General features: G+C 51.2%; 5 protein-coding genes across 5 annotated transcripts; 2 read left to right on the forward strand and 3 right to left on the reverse strand.

Moving 5' to 3' along the window:
• The first annotated feature begins 1,644 nt into the window (after positions 1-1,644).
• LOC100906488 (S-adenosylmethionine synthase) lies at positions 1,645-6,713 on the forward strand. Its single transcript, XM_018638413.1, has 5 exons — positions 1,645-1,833; positions 3,967-4,091; positions 4,332-4,545; positions 5,075-5,306; positions 5,420-6,713. Exons 2-5 carry the CDS (start codon positions 4,059-4,061, stop codon positions 6,201-6,203), a joined length of 1,263 nt encoding a protein of 420 aa, XP_018493929.1. The 5' UTR covers positions 1,645-1,833; positions 3,967-4,058; the 3' UTR covers positions 6,204-6,713.
• A 654-nt stretch (positions 6,714-7,367) lies between these two features.
• LOC100906633 (uncharacterized) lies at positions 7,368-9,614 on the reverse strand. Its single transcript, XM_003740447.1, has 4 exons — positions 9,456-9,614; positions 8,324-8,526; positions 7,939-8,139; positions 7,368-7,837 (listed from the first exon to the last, which is right to left on the reverse strand). Exons 2-4 carry the CDS (start codon positions 8,465-8,467, stop codon positions 7,676-7,678), a joined length of 507 nt encoding a protein of 168 aa, XP_003740495.1. The 5' UTR covers positions 8,468-8,526; positions 9,456-9,614; the 3' UTR covers positions 7,368-7,675.
• A 2,415-nt stretch (positions 9,615-12,029) lies between these two features.
• On the reverse strand, positions 12,030-12,818 carry LOC100898921 (NPC intracellular cholesterol transporter 2-like). Its single transcript, XM_029110655.1, has 4 exons — positions 12,731-12,818; positions 12,484-12,660; positions 12,205-12,377; positions 12,030-12,113 (listed from the first exon to the last, which is right to left on the reverse strand). Exons 1-4 carry the CDS (start codon positions 12,816-12,818, stop codon positions 12,030-12,032), a joined length of 522 nt encoding a protein of 173 aa, XP_028966488.1.
• Positions 12,819-13,517: 699 nt separating this feature from the next.
• On the forward strand, positions 13,518-15,261 carry LOC100899066 (uncharacterized). Its single transcript, XM_003740477.1, has 5 exons — positions 13,518-13,636; positions 13,803-13,950; positions 14,384-14,561; positions 14,786-14,969; positions 15,064-15,261. The coding sequence occupies exons 1-5, from the start codon at positions 13,541-13,543 to the stop codon at positions 15,259-15,261; spliced, it is 804 nt and encodes a 267-aa protein (XP_003740525.1). The 5' UTR covers positions 13,518-13,540.
• A 1,593-nt stretch (positions 15,262-16,854) lies between these two features.
• On the reverse strand, positions 16,855-19,409 carry LOC100899211 (interference hedgehog-like). The gene is made up of 2 exons (XM_003740478.1): positions 19,176-19,409; positions 16,855-19,077 (listed from the first exon to the last, which is right to left on the reverse strand). The coding sequence occupies exons 1-2, from the start codon at positions 19,407-19,409 to the stop codon at positions 16,855-16,857; spliced, it is 2,457 nt and encodes an 818-aa protein (XP_003740526.1).
• Positions 19,410-22,373: the final 2,964 nt, after the last annotated feature.

Consider the following 22,373-nt stretch of genomic DNA (forward strand, 5'->3'; position numbering starts at 1 on the left):
TGTACAGAGAGGCTGATCGACCGCGTTGGGAGGATCCAGATCCTCCGCAGCTAGACAGTGTCACTCACGGTGGCTCCGCTTCAGGCAGAACATCGGCTCACCCTACCCATCCCGGACAACTTAGGTTTCCCATGTGGAAGAGAACAAGGAAAAGTCAATGTTTGCGTCAACTTCCATGATCCATTCGATTCTTTTTAGACGATGTGATCTGAGATTCCATCGTATACTGCTCGCTCTGCATGCTTGGCGCTCCGAGGTATTAGGTGAAGACTCCGTGATGTCTGGAGGTTTTCTCCAGTATGTGATGCCGCGGGGATCGAAAGTCATATTCGAGACCCGGGGCTCAATCAAGTGTCTGCCTCTTTCGATCCCTAGAATCGGACCCGAGCATCCGAGCTATCGCACCGACTTTCTAGCGCAATCACTTAAATCCTCGGCACTCCGTCAAGTGCTGCCTGGAATGGAGATCGACTGGGAAAAAGCCGCTTTGAAGCCGGCGAGCGGTTCATCATTCCTCGATTGAAACTGGGCGCTGTGGTAGTGTGATTGATCCCTCGTCTACGATCTTCTTACAGCTAGACGAACGAGGTACTCTGGAGTCTAGACCACCTATTCGAGACGTGCCCTACTTAGTCACCTCATTCGGATGACATGAAGATGCCTCACAGAGCTCACAATTTGTATGAGCCGACGCTGCTTATGACGGACGTGATCGTCCGAGGGAAAATCACCCGAATCTCTCGGCATCGATTCGAATCGCGACAACCTCTGTCCCCAGGCTCTGGGCCTGTGTGCCTCTTTATTGACAGGCTTCGTGCTCAAGCGGGAAACAGCCCCCCGCCTTGGAACTCAGTCAGAGAGAACTCATTATTACCGCTCTGGCAATCACCGCTCTGGCACCGAAAGCTCGGATGGTACGGATTTTCCTCAGTATGTAAGCCCTTGCTCTGCGGGAAGGTCTCCTGAGGAGGCTCGAGAGGACCTTGTCCCGAGGTCCCGGACTTAAAAACGAAATCTTGGTTCGAGTTTGATTGCGGAACAGGCCGATGGATGAGAATCGACGATGTCATCGAAATCCATCTCGAGTCCTCAGGCGCTTCAAAGAAAATTGGTCGCGCGGAGCTTCGGTGCCTGAGCTTCGTGAGGACCCGCGTATTCTCCTATCTCCAAGGGAACTTCCCCTCCCCCCATTTTCCCATGGCGGTGAGATTCAATGCTCCTAGGAAATGCTATGAGAGTCGAATATCCGGTAATGGGGATGGGATTGACGTGACGGTCCATGGTCTCCAGCAAAACAGTCCTTGCGAGGAATTCCCACTCGACCCAGGACTTCGGAGTCCACTCAGACGCTCTTTGACATGATGAGGGATGATTTACGCTAATTAGACTGTCGGGTCCGAGTTTTTGCGGGCTCCGACCGCTCACCTCGTTCTGGAGATAAAGTGCTCTACAGAACTTTTTGAATCGCCCGCGCCTCGGCGGTGCTGCTCAAAAACGTTCGAGTCTCTCCGGTCGTTTCCATTCTCGCCCCGTGAGTTCCGGAACAGAGCACTTGGTCGTAATTTCTCTCGGATCCTGGGAGAGAGGGCTGTTGGACATCGAGCCTGCGCGATCGACATCAATCCTTGGCATTTAGGCGGCTTCAGACGGAGCGGGAGCGGACGCAACAGCAGGTTAGCTCCGGGCAGCCGCATCGGCCATAAAGCAATCAACGAGACTCCGCGTGCCGAGGAAGAATACGCTCAGAAATCAGAAGCGCTCTGAGCTCTCCGACGCGAACTGACTCGGAGATCATCTGACTGAGGCGGGCGGCGAACCTCAACTCTGGCTTCGGTGAGTGGCGACTCGGTGGTTCCGAAAGCGACGTGCCCGCTTCGATCCGGCATACTGTCTCGCTTCGACATAAGAAACCAAGCTCGAAACTGCAAACACCTCGAGATTCGTGGAGGACTCTGCCGGGAAGCTTCCGGCATGATCTCGGTGGGAGCTCATGGCGAATCTCTCGTTCTGTACTCAATTCGAAAAATCAAAAACCTTTTTTCGAGGACGACGCTGGAGAGGGCTTTTCCGCGCGTCAGTGAACAGTGACGCCATACTAACGCATCCTTCCACTATTGAGAGGCCACCAGCAGTCCCAGCAGTTCCGCTCTCCGTGCTCCATGTCCACGCGGGTAGCTTGAAGCTTCAGATTGAAGACTTCTAGAGCTAATCCTTCAATGCGATCGGAAGAGCTCGAAACTCGCTCTGGAAACAAATAAGAGAGCACGGAACCTAGAGCGTTCCCCGTATCGAAGACAGAACCGAATCGGAATCAGCTGTTCGAACCCGGACGTGTCTTGCAGGAGCTATCGCGTATGCCTCTGAAACTGTTTCGGAAAATTTACATTGAAACCCTATATGATATACGAAAATTCTACGTTAAGATCTCCTCGACGCCGGAGCTGGAAGTGGAGAGTGAACGATATCTGAGAATGCCACACCAGCTGCGACTCGCGGCGCCGGCGTTCGGTAGTCGCTTGACGGGTTGAAAGAGTGAAACAAGCGCCAAAATTCCGCGGACGAGTTCGGAAGCGACGAAAAACTCCGATATGACGGCAAAACGGATGTTGCGATTCGCTCGAGCATGCCCTGAGGAGGAGTGGAGTGCCTGACCCCTCGGGCATCCCGATCCGGCTCATCGCTGGGGAGAAGTCAACGGGGAGAAGTTGTTGGTAAACTTGAAGCGCACTCCATCGTCTTATAGATATGCTAAGCTCACGAAATCTGGTCCCGATGATCTAATCGATGCCTCTGCTCCAACCTATACGTATCTATCGGGAATTTTATCGTGATGACTGTCTCCTTTGAAGAGGTTCAACCTGCCCGAGTACGGCTGATGATCGACGCCATATCGAGCATTGAGAACAGCTTGGGAAGAATATCGCCACGACTTTATGTTTCGGACAAGCTCGACTGTCAGCATGGGACTCTGTGTTTAATGCCCTGCCCATGGAGCAGAGAAGATAAATTCAAGAATACAGGGGGGAGGGGGTATTTCTGGGACTCTCCGTGCGCTCTCGCAGAAATTCGTGACGAACGTCACTCAAGGCCGGAACCTCCTCTAAGAGAGCTTCCCATGACTTGCATATCTTGGAGGAGTCTATTTCAGCCCGAACTGAAATCGGGCGAGGATTGAATCAAGTCGTTCGATTCTTCACCGAGTGCCCATTCCATGAGTTGCCTCGATGAGATCCCTGGGAACCAACAGGTATGATCCCGGAAGGTGGAGAGCGAGCCTGGAGGTAGCTTTGAGATCGAGACGCCATAACCCCTTGGAGAAGCACTCTCCCAATCGCGGTCATTGAAAGATAGTGAACCGTGATCTAAGCAATCTCTAGTCATTGCGCTTCCCGGCGTGGACCAAAGTTGCCGCATTCGTGCATGTCGTGGTTATAACAACAGATAGCAACAATCGTCGCTACGTTTGCATCTCTCGGAGCCATACCGAGACTCCGGTACTGCGATCGCCGTCGGCGGAGCGCTTGGAGACGAGGCCCATCCTGTCAGTGAGTGCTCAACTCAATCGAGCCGAATATTTTTGCCGGACAGAGGTCCCCGCTCGGACCATGGACCGATCGGAGAGCTCGCGAAGCTCACGGGATCATCTCGATTCGAAATACCGTAACCGAACACCTTGAATGGTTTCGAGGCTACTTCGGAGTCAGTCCATCGGGAGGTCTTCCGAGCGAGCATGACGGAACATTTGACAAAACGACTCCGCTCTTTTCAACGATTGCGGTCATCGGTAGCGATCTGCGCGCGGTCTCGAGTTTCCTTGATGTTCCACGTAGTGCCGAAATCGGGCCAACGGTATTTGACGCTGGGTGGCCGCGGCACAGCGATCCGAAAAGGTTTCCGGATGGAGAAGCCATGAGAGAGAACACGCGCTGCGACATCACTCGATTACCGTCTCCAAAATTGTTTCAGAGATATCCACGATACTCGAGCAAGAGATCGGCTGAAGCAGTGATTCGAACACGTAAAGAGGATAGAATCCAACAAAGAAATAACCTTCCAACATGAGCGAACATCACTCCAACGGGAACAACGGCGTAAGTGCATTTCAATACTTTATCATTTACATTTACTTTCAATACTGCATCTCAATGCTCGTGAGGGAGGAAAAAAACATAAGAGTTGAAGTCTCATCTCCCGTCGCATTATTGGGCTATCTCCCCGGGAAGGAGCTGCTGGTCGATTCCCAAATGATCCGCTGTAAGGATCGTGACGAAACGCCGTAATCCGGAGAAAGTCCGATAGGCTCCTCGATGACAAGATGTCTGGTTTTCCAGGTCGCCGTCAACGGCAATTGTGCTGAAGAGCATCCAGTTTTCGATTCCGAGGAAATGAACGATGATTCGGTCGAAACGTTTTTGTTCAGTTCAGAATCGGTCGGCGAAGGTCATCCGGACAAAATGTGCGATCAGATTTCCGATGCTATTCTCGACGCTCATCTGCAACAAGATCCAAACGCCAGAGTTGCTTGCGAAACCGCTACTAAGACAGGTTAGGATCGGCAGTCTCTTCACTTAGATATCCGAGCATGAGCCTCTCGTCACTCTGACGATCATCATTCGAGGAGTCATCCAGTCGATGATGATCGGAGAACGTGGTAGAGATCGAGTGAGCTCAAGCCGGCTCGCGGTACAAGACACACTAAAAGACCCGAGTTTGATGTTTCCGCGCTCGTCCAGCGCCTGGGAAACTCCGCTGGACGAGTCACGCGAGCAGATTCTCGCCATGGAAACACGCTCGAACGCCTTGATTTCGAGCGCTGCAGTATCGATTCCCGCTCTTTATCAGTTCAGGAGACGTCCTGAGACATGAGGGTTCCTAGGTGGAATGTTATCGCCGAGGGAATGCCGCACTCATGACTGATATTCTCATGATTGAAAAAGTGGAGGGAAACCTGACGATTCCTTTGTGTTGGGGTCAACGCTGGCGATTCGAATCACTGCTCCAATCCGATAAAGAAATATGCTGTGAAAGCTGACTGCTGAACCTAATTGAAACGGATACTTCGCTTTTCCCTCAGGTATGATCATGGTGTTCGGGGAGATCACGTCGAAAGCCATCGTCGATTACCAGAAAATAGTCCGGGAGACTGTCAAGAGGATCGGCTACGATTCCTCCGAGAAAGGATTCGACTTCAGAACCTGCAACGTTCTCGTTGCTATCGAGCAGCAGAGTCCTGAAATCGCCGCTGGCGTTCACGTGGAGAAATCAGTCGAAGAGATCGGAGCTGGGGACCAGGGTCTTATGTTCGGGTACGCAGGATCGGAGTGATGAAAGTTCGAATATTTCTGCTAACGTAGCTGAACCCATCTTATGATGAAATGATGGATTTATCAATTTAATTACTCGTCTTCCTCCCCTTCAGATACGCGACGGATGAAACCGAGGAATGCATGCCGTTGACTGTGGTGCTCGCTCACAAGCTCAATTCACGTCTCGCTGAGCTCCGTCGAGACGGGACTTTCCCTTGGGCCGGACCTGATTCGAAAACTCAAGTAACTTGCGAATACTACTTTAATCACGGAAGGGCGATTCCACAACGGGTTCACACGGTCGTGGTGTCCACTCAGCACTCGGATAAGATCTGCCTCGAGGAACTCCGCTACAATGTGCTCGAGAAAGTCGTGAAACACGTCATCCCCACGCACCTCATGGACCGACGCACAGTGGTACACATCAATCCCTGCGGCAAATTCGTTCAGGGTGGACCCATGGGAGACGCTGGCCTCACGGGGAGGAAGATCATCGTTGACACCTACGGAGGTTGGGGAGCTCACGGAGGCGGGGCCTTCTCCGGCAAAGACCCAACTAAAGTCGATCGATCCGCCGCATACGCAGCCCGTTGGGTCGCGAAGAGTTTGGTGAAGGCAGGTGTTGTGAGACGGTGCCTCGTGCAGGTCTCGTACGCCATCGGTATCGCTGAACCGCTTTCGATCACGGTGCTGCCGTACGGAACTTCGAAGTACTCTCAGAAAGAGCTCCTGCAGATCATCGAAGACAACTTCGATCTCAGACCGGGCATCATCATGAGAGATCTTAACTTGACAAACCCCATTTACCAGAAAACGTCGGTGTACGGACACTTTGGACGAGACAATTTCCCGTGGGAAGTTACGAAGCCCCTTGTCATCCGCAAGGAGTTCCAATAGTCGTAGTCCGAGCATAATTTTAAAAATAAACCATTCATCCATCAAAAATAACCGACATGAAGTAACACTTAGACCGCGTACCGTGTATCTGTCCTCATCGATGTCAAGCTGCTGTGAGAGGAAAACGTGTGTCTCCCTTAGTCTCCCTCCTAGATGTTGCGGCGCCCTTGACGCTCCCAAACCTGAGTCATTTTCTATGGTTATAGTAACCCTTTCATGATGACTGCAAACCATTGCGAATGCTGGATGCAAGTCCCGAATATCCTCGCTTCGTTCGTGTTGATTCGAATCATCATTCCGATGATGCGGCGGGCGGGACAGCTGCTCTCCATCATCTGAACGTGTTTTCTGAATAATATATGGTTCCCGGCGAAGAGCGTTGATTTGTCGATGAATCCAATAACTACAACCAAAGGTCGATCGCTCGAAGTCCGAACGAGTAAGGTGTTTTTCACTAGCGAGGACGGAAATGCATTAGATGTTCTTAAATACAATACATAAAGTATTCTTGGACAATCACATCGAGGTTTTCCTTATATCCTTTAATGGGACCAAAAATCCTTCCCCGGCGATATACGGCTTCATGGGATCCAAAAGGATCTAGACCGCGGATTTAGCGGCATCGGCGGGGAAATTCGTTCGTCGGTCGGATACAGCCGAGACAGGCTCGCACTCGCCGCTTGAAATTGAACTCGCGAAGAACAACGAGGGTTACGTGTGGGCGCATAATGCCCTTCAGGCTGAAGATACCACTTCTGATTTCGGATCGATCGAATCAATCGATGAATTCGACTTTTGTGCAAAGATTCGGCGCGATTTTCGCGGAGCACCTCACAGTGCAGCGGAGCGCGGGAAGATCTCACCTCCCCTTCTTATCGCAGCGCAGTTTTAAAACTGAACAGACATATTTTCGCTCGATATAAGATCGAGATTCAGCTCCGATTAGAAATCATTCGCCCTTCTTGCGATTCCGGAGATCTTTCCCCAATCCGATAAGAAGTGATACCGCTCGAGCTCTCGGTACGATTGTCGAACTGAAGAGAGATGTCGATAAGCAATATCCCTGTTATCCCTCTCTAACAAGTGGAAGACTACGCTAAGACTTACGCTGCGCCGCAGCTGTTCAGCTCTCCATCGATATTGAAAATGAAAAGGCTCCTCGGGAATCGTCATGACCTGACTTTATGAATAATAGTCCAGGGTTCGTTGACCCGAGGCAACTGTGTGCACAACAGGATGATAGAGAGACGGTGAGGTTGGCTCACCCGGGATGTAATCCCCGTCATCGACTCCGATCTTCGGATGAACTGAAGAGGACACCGATCTTCGACCTATCACGGGTGATGGACAGTGGGTTCTAGAGATTCAATGTCGTTTCGCAGCCCAACCAACTCGAGGGGTGGACGATACTTTAGCCTTTACGCGCGGAGATCGCGGAATGCCGTCAGAGCTCGGGGAAGCCGACCGCGCGATCACTCTATGTTCTTCAAGTCCTTGTCGCTGGCCTGATGAAGTCGCTCGGAGTTGGAGACGAGCCATTTAAGTTCCGATAAAGACGATTCTTGCAGACCTTGAAGTTCCGCTGGATTCGAATCGATGAACGATTTCAGCTCGTCGCGGAAGCAAATGAGTACCTGCGGTGGGAAAGACAATTTCGAAGGCACATGGAGACCACAACCCGGCAGTCTGGGTCTAGCCGAGAGGGAGAGGTCCAATGATCGGTCGGGATACCCACGTGATATATGTCATCTGCGAAGGGATATTCGGGTTTTGACGCCTCCTTCCATGCGATCTCGTGCTTAGCTTTCAGCTCTTTGCAGAAACCTGTGGCCGTCATGTCGAAGTGACTGACATATTCCTGAAGAATGGGGTGCGTGTTGGGGGCTTTTTCCCCGGTCAGAACCTCAGACAGGAGGGACTTCGTGAATTTCTTCGTCTGAAAGAGGGAGCATGGAATCAAGGTGTCCTATTCGTTGCCGCCGTCCGGGACAAGAATGTAGCGACTGTCCTCTTCGCCGAATCGAGAGGAGTGGAACTCATTGCCCCATCGGGATCGGGAAAATGGACTGCTGAACATGCTCCGAGACCTCTTGTCTCCGGAGAAACACCAGCCGACTCACCTCTTCAGTAGTCTCGCACATTCGAACCATGAAGACGAAGGGCGTTTCATTGAAATCCTTCGAATCACACGCCGGGAGCAGGGCTTTGACTCCTAAAGAGCCTATGACGCCCAAAATGAGCCAAAACAGAGCGCTCTTCATCATTCGGAATTCGCCAAACGAGGAGACCGTGAGCAGACTGATTCTAAGGAGATATTACGATCCTGGAAGGATTGGGTAGATAGTTCCAGTGCAATGATTAGCTCGAGGGTTCGTGAGCGATAGCTTTCATCTACGAAACAATCATCAACCACTTTTGTTTGTGTTCCCCGGTCGATTCTGTCGGCTCGGTTCTTCCAAATGCTCTTTCCCCACCAGAATCAATGGGCACTCCGAAACGAATGGAGCGCTTCTCCTCTCCCTTCTCTCTCGAATCCTGCGAGTGCCTAAAAGGCTCGTGGCTCCCGGCTCGGGCGCCGGAGTTTGACTGACGAGGCTTTACTTTTCCTTTTTTGAGATCGATTTTTGAGAGTGATCGGCTTTCAATGGTCCCCCCAAGGAGAGGCCTCGCGCCTGATCCTTTCGCAGAGACTCCATCCCTATCCATGCTCCAGATCCGCTTGAATCTCGAGACTATCCGGCCGATTTCTATGCGACATGCAAGGGCCAAATAACGGAAGTTTGGGTACCGCGGACGATTCCGAAACTCTCGGGAGGGATCGCCTCCCGAGACGATTGGGAACCCCGGGGAGCGTTCGAACTCTTCCATTTCCGATCAAGCTGTAGGGGCATGAACGACCGAATAGATTAGATGAAGAACGAAGGTCCTAGATACTCCCTTACTCCACCGAGCCTTGTGTGCATTCACGGAGACGAATGTCCGACGAGAGAAACAGCCGACTCATGGAGTGGCCCAATTATTGAGCTGCTGCTTGACTCGCATAAGGTTCATGCTTCCCCAGTGTGTTTCTCAACTGACCATCATCGCTTAGCGGTACTATCTACTATCGATTCTGAGTTCTTTTGAGGCTTCATATTCTTGTGGCTCGCTCTCGCAGCCTAACCAATATCGAGTTGTCCGTGAGAGAGGTTTCGCGCGATACTTTCCAGATTCCGAGGATAATGCCGTCATTCCCTCTCGAGATCTTGTTACCTGATGGAGTACTCCAATTCCGCAAAAACTCTCAGGACACCAAGCACTTCGAGACTGCAGGAATCGTCTCACACAGGGTCGACCGAATTCATTTCACGAATCGATGAGCTTCCGATGTTGTCGAATTCTTTACGAACAGAGCGAGAATCGATCGTGCGACAGTGATAACAACTGGAAGGCGCTGTTCTGTCAACTGCTTAAAGACGTCTGCGGCCAGGAGGCAAACGAGTAGAGAGGATGAATGATGGAGCTTTCCGCTGCTCATTCGCGCGAGAGGCGTCACACTATGAGCATTTTTCATTGTGGCCTGTGGCGAGGATTGTCGCTTCATGCCCTTCTGCGCGCGCTGAAATTGTTGCAATTCTGTCCACGACTTCGCTCATTGTTTCGACAGTGAGCTCATAATCACGATCGCGTTCGACTTACGAAATCTAGATAAGAGGAAAACAATTAATTGGCCCCAGCTCAGAGTGAGATCCCTTCCGTTGGGAAGGACTAAAATCCGAAGACATTCCAAGCAGAGATCGTCGTAGCTCGGAACACAAGATATCAAAGCGGGACAATATGCGCAAAACAGTCTCAACTGATTTTCCGTCCGACAGAAATCCCGGGCTTGATGCATCCACAGTGAGTTTTCACCGGAATTCGCGATTCTGACCGCTGACCCCGCTTTAGGGCCAAATCACATTCTAAATGAGAAAAAGTAGTGGCGAGGGAAAGGATTCGAAGATGGCTGAAAATGTTTGACTCGTCGATCCGAGAGTCCGGCACCCCAACGCTCTCGAGGTCCCTTGGCTGCTGCGCACGGTTGCGGAATTCCCGAAACATTGATTGGAAGAAAATATCGCTGGAATCCCCCAGACACACGCCGAGATCTATCTCTCAATAGGCAAAACTTTTCAGTGACTTCAATTAATTCAGACTCGATTCCGCCGGGATTGTCGCTCTCTCGACCTCCCATCAGTATCTGATTGAAGACCTGATCTTCTCGGATATTTGAGAGTTTTCCTCGAAGTACACGATCACCTTCGATCTCCGCGTTGAAGATTTCTCCTTGAGAGGATCGGAATCGGGCCTAAGCAAATCGGTCCGACCCGACCTCGCGAACAGTATCAATCTCGAGCTCGCTCCGCTTCCCGAATCATCCAGAGGCATCCGGACCGCTTGCCGCGGCATCTCTAGGTCTCGGAAAATCTCATTTAGGTCCACGGACTTCCACCGGAGCTTCGCCGGTCCTCTATCGGACTTTCGCCGCACCTTAATCGGAGCCTCATCGGATTTCCATCAAACCTCCACTGAATCTCTATCGGACATCGATCAGTTCATTATCAGACCTTCAGCACACATTCATGGAGCTTGCTCTGAGCCGTTACTATGTTCTCAATGGGCCTCTCGGAGCTGCGGGCCCGGATCTCAAGTAAAGGGAGCGAGATCCGCCGAAAGATCACCTAACACATTTTCCCACCCGGAATCCGATTTGGCCAACGTACCACTGACCGGACGTTCGGAGTTAAACGTTTCGAAATTGCAGTATTTGTTCCCGGGGTGCGGTGGTTAGCTGCAGCATGGATTGCGCCGTGCTCCGGAGTCGAATTTCTCAATGCCTCCATACCCGAAAATATTTTCTTGCCCTTATGATATTTCCGGTGATGGAAATATTCAATCACAACGATTCGGCGGAGCTCGCAGATTCCGCCACAGATTCGGATCCGTGAAGCCGCAGCTCGTTGAGGGAGTGTGGCAGGAATTACATCGGAGGCATACCCTCGGTAAGAAGTTTGAGCGACAAAACCCGGAGTTTATTTCGTCAATTCGCCGCGTTATTATGGAGCAGTGATTTGGGATTGCCCAGCGCAGCATGAAATTCTGCAGCTGTAGGTGGGAGGAAACTTTCTTCGATCCCAAGGTCGTTCCGACTCGTCTTGTTTATCCCTTGCCGGTTAGCGTGACAGCGACGGCATCGCCTGCATCCGCTCGGATGGCTCAGAAAACGAACAGAAGCAAGGCAGTTAACACCTCATATTCTGAAACCGTCGAGTCGAATCCTACATCCGATCACGTCACCTTTATTGACGCTCATTCGTTCGGAGGTACGTGGGCTCACTTCTAAGAATCGAGCTCATCCGTCCTTCCCACGTGGAAACCCGAAGAAACCTTCTGCTCGAACTAATGCCGTATGTGAGAGGAAGTCTGTAAACAGCGCTGTCGATAGTCGACAGATCCGGAACGCGATAGGGTATACTTCGTCCGACGAATTATCCCAGCGCCGAAGTTCACGAACATCGAAGGAACGCTCGTCGGAGATTCCACGCATACTCATCGACTTCTTACACGGCTCGGGAATGGCTCAGTCTCTCTTAAGATTTGGACAAAGGGTTTTTTGAGAGATGGGAATGGGGTGAAGATATGGTTCCTCTTCGTGGAGATGAGTAGTCCCTCAGTCAGACAGACACACTCTGACGCAGAGGATCGGGGAGGAACGAGACGGATTGCTTCGTCCGGCAGAATTGATAACCTAAGCCTGATGCATCATGATCATAACAATAATTATGATATCCAATGGACATTCCAAGATCAGTCTTTGATGATCACTGAAGTTCGCACGCAGAATTGGAGTTCAGATTCGCAGTGCACCAAGAACGCGACCTCCACGGGTCCCTGCGGGAGTTTTAAATGCATGATCTACGACATCCGCTCCTATTCTATATACCAGATGATTCTCTGTATTATAGCAATGAAGACGGCTTACGAGCGGATAAATCTTGAAAACGGGAATTTCGACTTCGGCGTCTCTCATTTCGTTTGCTTTGATTGGACATTGCACATGCTTTCCGCACATCTCCGCGTCGACTCCAGGCAGAGAAATGTTGAGCCTGTCGATTATTGCAGAAGGTCTCACCTTCACACTGTTGCTGTCTCTGCCTGTGGGGAAGTTTGTGGGTCAGAATACAAGGCGTAGAGCAATGAAGGCAGTACTGGAGGCATAGGGTTACCCTGTGTCTCAATGCCGTGTTGAATTTTCACTCACTGAAGGAGCCCATGAAGTGAACTCGAACTTTGGAGCCTAGACTCAATTCACAGGGCCACTTATCGCAGGGCTCGATCCTTATCCTTTCGATGTGTCCTGATCCCCCTGAAATCGCAAACGAATCGAGTCCGAGCCGATTCTCCGCGCAACTTACGTCGATGGACCCGCTTGAACAGACTGCGACGAGTATTGAGAGCACCGCATGGGATTCTGAGGTGGGTGAATCGCTTATCTCCTCCGAACTCACCGCAGCTCTTGTATTTAGACGGGTCCACGTCAATCGTTTGTATGAAATTGATCGACATCGAGAAACTCAGCAGGATAAAAATGAGCATCTCGAAGCGACCGAAGACACTGCTGGACTGAGTGAGAACCACTCCGTTTGCGAGCGATACCCGATCAGGTCTTCTTAAATTCGAATCACTGGTCAAACATTGTAACAGACGCCGCTTCAAGCAAGATCGATATCGCTGTATCGGCCGACTCGATGGAACAACTTAAAACCATTTACAAGTTTGTTTTAATTCGCTCACGAATCACGACCCATTTCCATGACCCTCAAATCCTGCGAGCGACTCTGAACTCAGTCACAGCATGAAGGATCTCAAGAAAATAGATTATTGATTAGAGCATAGGGGCTCACGAAAACCTCCCTGTCGAGCGCCTCGACCCCTGTCGGATGTCATGAGTCATGACATGACTCAAATTATTGGTTGTCACATATTCGTGTTAGGTGAGATTTCTAGTCCTATTTATTCTACTAAGGAGGAGCGTGTCTGCTGAAGTGGTCAATGTCAAAGATCGGTTCCTATCAAAGATGCCCTGGAGATCATGAAGTCGAACTTGGGGATTATGCAGACAGATTTCCAGCGAGATCCATCAGTCGCAGACGGTCGATAGTCACAGGTAATCCACAGTTATTGCACGCTTGGAGTAGAGGAGCGGCCGTCGATGAGCCAGTTAAGTGCCGTATCTCCGACTAGAACCTACCAGCTCACAATGCTCGTCAAATGTGCCCCTACGTTCCCGAATCGAGTCATCGAGTGAATGCGTGAGAATGGATTTCCGAACAAGCGAGTTTCTCGCCGTTGATTACGGTGGAGATCGACGTTCCACGACAAGACAAGGTTCCAGGGCGACGACCATGGAACGGGTGAGAATCACCGACGAGGTTTCCCAGGGTCTTGAGAAATCCACCTGGGACGGACTTGGAACCCTTGGATAGGGACCTGGTAATTGAATTGCCCCATCTTTCATGCATCCTTATCCAAGGAAAGTACAGGTCTCCGTACACGAGATGCCTCGGATTCAATTCACAGAAAATGTTCGAAAATCCTTACCACGTCGAGTGTGCGCTGTCTCGGATTTCTCGGCCGCGACAGAACCAGCTGCGAGTTCACGAATCCTGGACAAGTGGTTGGTCCAACACCTTAAGATCCCCGGAAGTCACGGATCTCCCGCGAAAAGGTTCGTCCCACCCCACCATGGTAATTCCTCAATTCCATCTCAACCTCGAGTCTGCAGCTAGTTGAGAGCTCGAGAGTCGAGAGGGAATCCTTCACCTAGCTAGGAAAATATATTGGTATCTTCTTCCACTTCGATGATTTCATATGCATTCTGACGCTCGTCTGGCACGATGGGAGATTCGCCCGACAGCAGCTCAAGTGCTGTAACTTTTTTCGAGAAATATTCAGCCGGTACCTCGGCTTCAACAAACGCAGGTAAACAACGCTGTTGGATAGCGGTACACGCAGGGAATTAAATATTGGACGTTGAGATCTCCATCTGAGGGCTTTGAAACCCTTCCCTCGTCCGAAATGGTGGATCAGTAGACGGACAGCTCCCAGGAGCTTCACGCCCCGGCGCTGACCGCGCTTCGAGCCGTGTACGTTCATTCCAGATGATGCTTATACGAGCAAACTTCTCGCGGCGTTGCTCTTTGTTGAGATGACAGCGGCGGTCGGTAGTACGCTGGGATTCTTGAAACAAGCGGATGCGATCAACATGCCATTTTGGCTGACATTCGGAGCATTCGCTATCAGCCTGATTGTCCTGACTATATACATCACGATGGGCAGGTGAGCTTCTCGTGTAAGCTTTCTTTTGGTACAACTGGTCTCGCTCACGGAATAGAGCTGTGAACCTAGGTGCCGCGATATTCGCTCCAGATCAGCACTCTGGAGTCTAGAGTATTTGCACCAGCTGATTTGAGCGGATACATTGCGGCGGAATGAATGCTCAGGATTCTCGCTTGGAGATCCTGGATGTGCTCGGGATAACATCTGTACGATCCCCTCCCCAGGAAGACGTATCCAGCGAACGTCCTCGCCTATATTTTCTTCCTGTGTGCGAGTCTCATCGTGCTGATCCATGCGAACTTGTCTGGTCATATGAAGTTCCACATCTACAACCTTGAAATGGCCACTCTCTGCTGTATGATTGGATCTCTGGCCTTCCTCGTCCTGAGCTACTTGCCGTTCTTTCGGGTAAGACCTCTTCCGGCGCGCATATTTGATAGGCGACTGTTTCTTCGAATCAGTCCGCCATTCACTCAGCTGACGACTTTTTTTCCTCAAAAAGGTGACGCGCAAGCAATTATTCTATGCGTTGCCGCCTATCCTGCTCACCCTGTTCTTCGCTGTGTTATTGAGCATGAAACTCTACAGAGAAACACCGTGGTCGTCCTTCGGAATCGTACCGATGGCAGCTGCCATCATCGTTCCATCGGCTTTCATCACAACAATCATGATAAAACATTACACTCTCTGTGCCTGCTGAGTCGATTGCCTCGAGCTCTCTCAGTCACCTCGGACACCGTATGATCGAAGCCTATGGTCTTGGAAGAAGAGGGTTCCATAAAGAGTTAATCGACAAACTTGCTTTGGGTCGTATCTTGAGGCTCGTTGGCAACCTCGTAGGGAAATCCTCTTGATAGTTCCTCTTTGGAGCGAACTAGCGAAGGAGAATCTGTGTTGATTTCTGAAACACCTATTCATCTGCTTCAAACATCCACACATCTATTTTCCCAACTCCCTTTTTCCTGAAGATATCATGACGATACAGTGGTCCCTCGACTCACGATCTTAATCCGTTCCCGGAGACCGATCGTAAGTCGAAAAGATCATGAATCGAAACAGAATTTCCCATAGGAGCCCATAGTGGGGCGATTGATCAGCTCAGAGCGGGGTAGAAGGACCGCGAAATGTGTATTTATCGACAACAAAACCTCAGTTCATTAGTTGTGTACATATTAATTCAGAGCGAGTCGAGCGACAAGCGCGAATTATTATTCGTCCCGAAAAATCGGACGCAAGTCGAATCAATCGTTCGGAAGTCGAAACAAATTCTTCTAGAAAAAAGGATCGTAAGTCGAATCTTTCGTAAGTCGAGACGATCGTAAGTCGAGGTACCACTGTATATCGAATCCTCGGAGGGCCAGGAGAGTAAACGAAGGAGTCTCCGGGATATGCCTGGTGAAGAGGGAATTTCCTCGCTGCTCTAACCCTCGATGCCTCGAACGAGAGATATTGCATACGCCCGCACGCCGGGTCCCCCCAGATCTGGACCCCGAGAAACGTTTTTGTACAATCTGGTTCCGATTTTTCCAATACTATCACCCTGTGGCAGAAATCTTGAAGAAATCCTCAACCAAGCATCCCATGCAACCCTCCCCGGAAAGCTTACGCGTCGAAATCGGCTCTTGACTCGAGGAATCCTAGTCTTGCTCCTCACAGCTCTTTTTGTATCCCTGAGCTGCTAGGGAAAACTAGGAAGACCAGCCAAACTTCTTCTCCCATCATTATTATTATTCACCATAGAGAATTCATATACGTGGCGTGAGTTGCCACATGGCACTCGAAACATGTACAGAGGTAGGTATACTGTCTTAGGATTTGTACAGAATTCTGCATCGAGGAGTGATGCTGATTAACGTAAGTCTCAACCAGGCTCAAAGCATGTATTGAGGCTCCCTATACTAAGATCACAGCGACCAAACTCATGATACTGAATTTGTTCGATCATACGTCACCGCGAAGGTCCTCGATTCCTGTTGTGAAGTTGAGCATAATGCCCCGGAGGACGGATCCAGAGAGCAGATGTACTTGGGTCGATAAGAGTCGACGCCTCCAGATTGTGCCGAAATTGCGATTCGAGCCAGGGTGGGCCGCAGTCGACCTATCGGTCCGTTTCTCGGTTGCGCTACCTAATTCCGATTTTCGCCGTACAGCGAAGTCATGACAGCTTTCGCATCCGAGGACGGATACAGCGGCAAGAACCTCCCTAATCGGCGCTACAGCGAAGGTTTCGGCACGTCAGGTCATACTTCCAGACATAAGAGCTCATCGAGTTCTCGCGGGATCCCAGAAAGTTTCAGACGCTTTGAACACAAGTCGTTTTCGTATTGAAGTTGCTATTTATATTCACAATGTGCCCGTTCGTCGTGTAGAGCGACGTGAGTATCTTCAGAGCGTATTCTTTCTCAGATCGCGGCACTCTTTCGTGAGACGTGCTCTGCAATGACTCGGGGCCAGTGGACTCTTCGCTGTCACTGGCGTGACTGCTGTTCGCTTCGCTGTTCGGGTCGGGCTCGGCGTGCTGGAGGTCGACTGTCGATATCGAGGGAGTGAAATTCGAGTTGGCGTCGTTCACGTAGGCCGCGGCTTCACGCTGTCTGCGGAGTCTCTCATTGGGTTTCCTCGGTCGTTCACTGGTCGCGACTCGACAAATCTGATGAATGAGACAAATACTCGCCGAGAGACCGATCACGAGAAGGACAGCTGTGACCATTATCAGAAGCCTGTGCTGTTTGTGGATAACGGTTCGGTTCGGCCCGATGTCATTGGACTCAGTCGGTGAGGTCGGATCGAAATCCGCCGTGTCGACACCGTTCGGTATCTGGTTGGACTCCTGGGTTCGCGCCACCTCGATACTCGAGAAATTGCCCTCGGTCCGTCGACCCAGGGCTGCGATCTTGACCTCGTAGTGTTGAGCGGCCGCGAGATGAGATATGGTGAAGGTCCAGGGCTCGGCGTTACCGATGCGTTGCATCAACCACTCGCCGGCGCTGTCTGTTCGGCGATATTTCAGAAGGAAACCTTCCGGTACCGGCCCGGCCATCTTCCAGCTCACGCTCAGACTGCTGGGAGAGTCGGGAGTGACGGTGACCACGGGAATATCTTTCGGGGTGTCGTCCGGTACGTGGGCCGGCGGACTCGGCATGGGTTTTTTCGAGCGCGAGAGTAGGAACCATCGGCTGCTTTTCCCGGTTCCATGACTGTTGTTCTCGTATACGGCGATCACCCGGAATCGGTATTTGCGGTTTTTGAGTCCGCCTACCCGGTACGATCGGGTCGTCGGAGAGATGTCCGGGTCTTCGGTTTGCCAATCGCCTACTTCACAGATATATTGAACTTTGAAGAATTTCACCGAAAGACTCGCATTCGAGATCGTCCAGTCGATCGTGACCGCATCCTGGTCGTCCTGTTTAACGTGCGGTCGTGATGGGACGGGATTGTTCACCTTGACACGATCTTTCCTCGGGACTCCGACTTCTTTCGGAGTTGGCGGGGGCTCGGTCATGCGTTGCTCCTCTTTATTCGTGAGAATACGAACCAAGTACTGCACGTACGTCGTTCCCAGGGAGTTATCCGCGAAACATTGAAAATGACCCATGTGGAGATCCCTGCTCGCTTTGGTGATGTGCACCTCACTTTGAGAAACGTAAATTCTCTTCTCGGGTGTGGTGGTGAGCAGTCCCCCGTTGAAGTACCACGTGACGTTGGGTTTCGGCTCGCCGCGAGTCACTTCGCACTCGATGGTGACCGGCATGTTCTCAAGCACTTCGAAAACCGTCCTTTCGGGGATCTTGAGTCGAGGCGGTTCCAGCACTACGAGTTCCGTCTGGGTGACGACACTGACGAAATTCTCCACGCTGCACTCATAGATACCGCTGTGTTTTGAGGTCACGCTCTGGAGGGTCAGCGTTCCATCCCCTTCCGAGTATCCTGGACGTAAGAAGGAGCCGACCCTTTGCCACGAGACGGTGGGCTTGGGGAAACCGTTTCCGATGCATTCCATTGTGACGTTGCTCCCCACGACGGCTTCGATCCGAGCAGGAGGTCCGTGAACGAGAGTGGCATTAGTTCTGAGCTCTCCATTCGGTTCTCTCGGACTAACTATCAGATACACTTTGAAGGGCGCCTCTTTCCGTTTCCCTGTGAGGGGGTTCTCCGCGACACAGATGTAATCACCGGCGTCTTCTCGTGTGGCATTGTAGATGAATATGTCCCCTGACGGCATCTGCTTGAAACGTCGGTCGAAGGGTATTTCTCTCTTCTTGAACTTCAATACAGATCTCGCCTTCGGCTCGCTCCGAGGTAAGGGCCCGCAAGGAATGACCGCGGTGCTGCCCTCGCGCACTTGAATATGCCGGGCATTCGTCGAGCCGGGATATTCCTCGATGGTCATCGGGATGGAGAGAGCGGTTTGTGAGATGAGCTTCAGAGGTGTACCTTCGAGACTGATGATACAATAAAACCTCGCTTTCTCCGACTCTCTGATTTCCAAGATGTGCTGCTTTCCTTCCTGGTCCATCTGCGGAACGCGAGAAGTTATAGGGACTGCAAAAGTCGCATCAAAAGAGAAGGGATGGAATGAGCTGGGGTCAGAAATGATTGGGGGAAGGGCATTACCTTCAACACGTTCGGGGAATTCGGTTCTAACCGAACTCCGTTTCGGAACCATTCGACTTCAACGAGACCCTCATAGTCTGTCTGAGGCTCGCATACGAAACTGACATTGCCTCGCTCATTGAGATCGCTCTCCGGTTCGGCAGCGAACGATAATCCCGGTATGGCTTTCGAAGTGCGGGCTAGCACGCACGGGACCAAGAGATAGACTCCCAGCCACATGGTCGATGGTCTCATGGCGAATCAACGTGACACGACAACTGCCTCAAGACCCTCGCAGATCCAGATGCCCCGCATCTGACTCCCTCACGATGAATCGCGGAACCTTCAGGATGAGCTCGACCGACTGCGTTCACATCGCACCTGGAAATATATCGTCGTTCATGGATTAAATCCTCCGAGAACATCCTGAGAAGGACCTCGGAAATCGCCGAAGCAGGTTCGGCAGCATCTAGGATTTCGTGCAACGAGCGCGTGAGCCATCAGTTCCCTGGACTAAGCCACTAATTAGCAATCATAATAATCTAATGATGAAGATGAATGCCATTCTTCGAGCGATCTCGAATCACGATCGGAATGTCTTCGATCGATTGTCCCACGATGAGATTTGAGCCTCTGAGCTCTGGTTCCTATCCAACGTTGGCTCCGCGACCGGTCGAGCAACAGGTTCATGAGGAGATGAAAGATGTCATCAGAGCCCCTAAGGACTTCAGGCGCTGAAGAGATGAATACGTCCCCCCTCCTCCCCCTAACGTAGAGGAGCCAAATGACCGCGGATAATTTTTAGATTGTCAAGGATCGCGAAGGAGGCTCCATGGAAGCCACTTGCTTCGCAGGCGGAATACTTACAAGAGGGGCCGAGCACACACAAACTTCATTCAGCGCACCTTGGATCAACACTCTCAACTTTATGATACTCTCTCTCGTGTCGTCATCGGAATGAAGACCTTCACACTGTCCTCGATCACGAATAATTAATATGAGAGAAAATGAAAATAGTCCCGCACTGACGCTGCTGCTTCGGCCTTCAAAACTTCGTCTTCAGTGCTTCCTCTCTTGACGAGAGCAGACCGATCGAGCGACGAAGCGACAACAACAACAACAACAAAACACCGGAGCCAACATCAGACACAAGGGAAGCCAGAAGAGAATCCGGTCGCCGGTTTTCACTATCGGTGCCCGTGGTGCTCACCATCATCATCATGAGCGCCGCCACCGCCGCCGCCGCTGCACACAAGCCGCGCCAGATCGAGAGACCTACAGAACCGGGCGAACGAGCGGGAGGCCTCCGTTGGCGCCGGAGAGAGAACCTGATGTTTGGTTGGTTGTTTGGTCGGTCTGTCCGTCAGTCGCTTGGTTTCTGCTTGTCGTCCACTTGCTGAGCCAATTCTACGGCTGCGTTCATTCTCACAGCAACGGCGGCGGTCGCGGCATATTCCCTTCTTTCCGTAGAGCATCTTCGCTTTTTCTTGCTGCTCTCATCTGCGAGGTGCACTTTGTACTGTGTCCATCCGATATCTCACGGCAGTCGACGGCGCCGTGCGTTTCGACGGGTTTCTGTCGGAAGGAATACCGAGCTTGACGCTCGAATCTGAACCCTCTTATCCCCGGTCTCTTCACCATATTGGTCTACGAGTCTACCCAGACTCGCAAATGCATGTTGTTAATTCGCCGCAAACCTTGGAAGTCCAGGAGTATCGAACTTCGGGTGGCTCACAATCGAATCGTCGCACATACACATCATCATTTCATTCAGGGATTCTCGGGCGGAGACTTCTGAGGGTGACGAACCACGTCGTTAGGCGGCGTCATGGACTGGATCGATATCGCCCTCAACCATCAAGTATAGGGCGGACAGCTCTCGTCTCGAAGAATGAAATGGGATCTTGGCTAAAAAGAATTTCTCCCACGTCATAACAGGACGGCTGGCTCCTCGCTCATACGTCCGAGAAAGGAGCGTGAGCCTCTACGGAAACTCCCGAAAGAGTCGTTTCTGATCAATCGCTACAATTTTTATTGAAAACTCGTGAGACTTTCCTCAGCTTCTCGTGAACAACAGCGGCGGAATCCGCTTGATGCATGGTGGAGCTGAGAGTCGCAACCTACAGGGAACGTTCTTCAAGTTGGACCTTCGGTCTCATATACGATCTACGTGGCACCAAGTAAAAGCTCGAGTCTTCGACAGTTCATGCCGCCGCATCGATCAGACGTTTAGAACTCTCGCGGTTTCTCGGACTGGAAATAGATTTCGACAGTGTGTGTCTGACAGCGGAATCGACCACCCAAGCACACGAGACAAGCCATTTGTTTGAACAACTGTTCCGCTGTCAGATAGAGAGAGTGCTGTTGATAGAGTAACTCCAATGGTTTATCGAACACATGTGACGAGCATCGAGATTCGAACTCGCCCGGCGCACCACGAGGTCCCGGCACGTGTGGATGAAGCAGGAATTTCCAGAAAAAGCTTGATAGACTCAGGGACTCGGTTAGGAGCGAGCGGGGCAACAATGCGGATGAACTCTGATGATGATGCTTCCGCAAACACTGCCAATCGCGTACTAAATCCTCAAGGTGAAGACAGTTGCGTGATGCGCCGAAGGTTGGCATGTTCACGGTCTGGCCATTCTCGACTTATTGATTTTTCTGGGAGGAGGGTACCGGTTGTCTCTGAGGATCGGTGTTGTACATCTGTTCTAGCAGCATTCACCCCACAAAGGGCACTGCCAAGCCGCACGCGATGGGAGGAGGGCAGCCGGCGCCTCGTCCCTCCTACACGAGGGAAGATTCAGTTCCCGGTCACACAAAGAGATTCTCTCCGAAGCTTGAGCGGATCTGGAACAATCACCCCCTGCCGGCAGAATGGTTGCGTGACGATTTTCGAGTGCTTCTATCTCGAGCGCTTCCTACAGAACAAGGTCCTTGGGAATTGAATTGCTGCAAGAATTCCATACCCATCCTCCTAAATTTTTTGCGAAGTTTGAGACTTCTTTGAACCTTCGGCTCCTCTGACGGAACAGCGGAGATCTTGTTGTCATCTTCCGACTTATAGAGAACAATGAATTGTCGAGTCGATTATTGAAATTCAGCACGCAACTCGCAAATCAATCCGATCTCACTTCGATCAGACAGGATGCTTCCCGGGGCTCTCTTTCTCTCTTCATTACTCTATTTCTCTCTGCTCTCTCTGGTTCCGAACAGGTT

This window comes from Galendromus occidentalis, unplaced genomic scaffold (genome assembly GCF_000255335.2).
Source record: "Galendromus occidentalis unplaced genomic scaffold, Mocc_1.1 scf7180000076951, whole genome shotgun sequence".
Lineage (NCBI taxonomy): Eukaryota > Metazoa > Arthropoda > Arachnida > Mesostigmata > Phytoseiidae > Galendromus > Galendromus occidentalis.

Bases quoted from the DNA above. Each gene is read 5' to 3' on its own strand.
- LOC100899211 (XM_003740478.1), bottom strand. From the start codon at position 19,409: ATGAGACCATCGACCATGTGGCTGGGAGTCTATCTCTTGGTCCCGTGC. The intron at 19,078-19,175 runs GTAATGCCCTTC...CGCGTTCCGCAG, and splicing joins ATTCCCCGAACGTGTTGAAG to ATGGACCAGGAAGGAAAGCA.
- LOC100906633 (XM_003740447.1), bottom strand. From the start codon at position 8,467: ATGATGAAGAGCGCTCTGTTTTGGCTCATTTTGGGCGTCATAGGCTCT. The intron at 8,140-8,323 runs GTGAGTCGGCTG...TCCCTCTTTCAG, and splicing joins TGTGCGAGACTACTGAAGAG to ACGAAGAAATTCACGAAGTC. The intron at 7,838-7,938 runs GTGGGTATCCCG...TTCCCACCGCAG, and splicing joins TCGCAGATGACATATATCAC to GTACTCATTTGCTTCCGCGA.
- LOC100899066 (XM_003740477.1), top strand. From the start codon at position 13,541: ATGGATTTCCGAACAAGCGAGTTTCTCGCCGTTGATTACGGTGGAGAT. The intron at 13,637-13,802 runs GTGAGAATCACC...TTCAATTCACAG, and splicing joins GGGCGACGACCATGGAACGG to AAAATGTTCGAAAATCCTTA. The intron at 14,970-15,063 runs GTAAGACCTCTT...TTCCTCAAAAAG, and splicing joins GCTACTTGCCGTTCTTTCGG to GTGACGCGCAAGCAATTATT.
- LOC100906488 (XM_018638413.1), top strand. From the start codon at position 4,059: ATGAGCGAACATCACTCCAACGGGAACAACGGC. The intron at 4,092-4,331 runs GTAAGTGCATTT...CTGGTTTTCCAG, and splicing joins ACTCCAACGGGAACAACGGC to GTCGCCGTCAACGGCAATTG. The intron at 4,546-5,074 runs GTTAGGATCGGC...CTTTTCCCTCAG, and splicing joins CGAAACCGCTACTAAGACAG to GTATGATCATGGTGTTCGGG.
- LOC100898921 (XM_029110655.1), bottom strand. From the start codon at position 12,818: ATGCTCATTTTTATCCTGCTGAGTTTCTCGATGTCGATCAATTTCATA. The intron at 12,661-12,730 runs GTGAGTTCGGAG...TACTCGTCGCAG, and splicing joins GTCTAAATACAAGAGCTGCG to TCTGTTCAAGCGGGTCCATC. The intron at 12,114-12,204 runs GTAAGCCGTCTT...AAACTCCCGCAG, and splicing joins TTTTCAAGATTTATCCGCTC to GGACCCGTGGAGGTCGCGTT.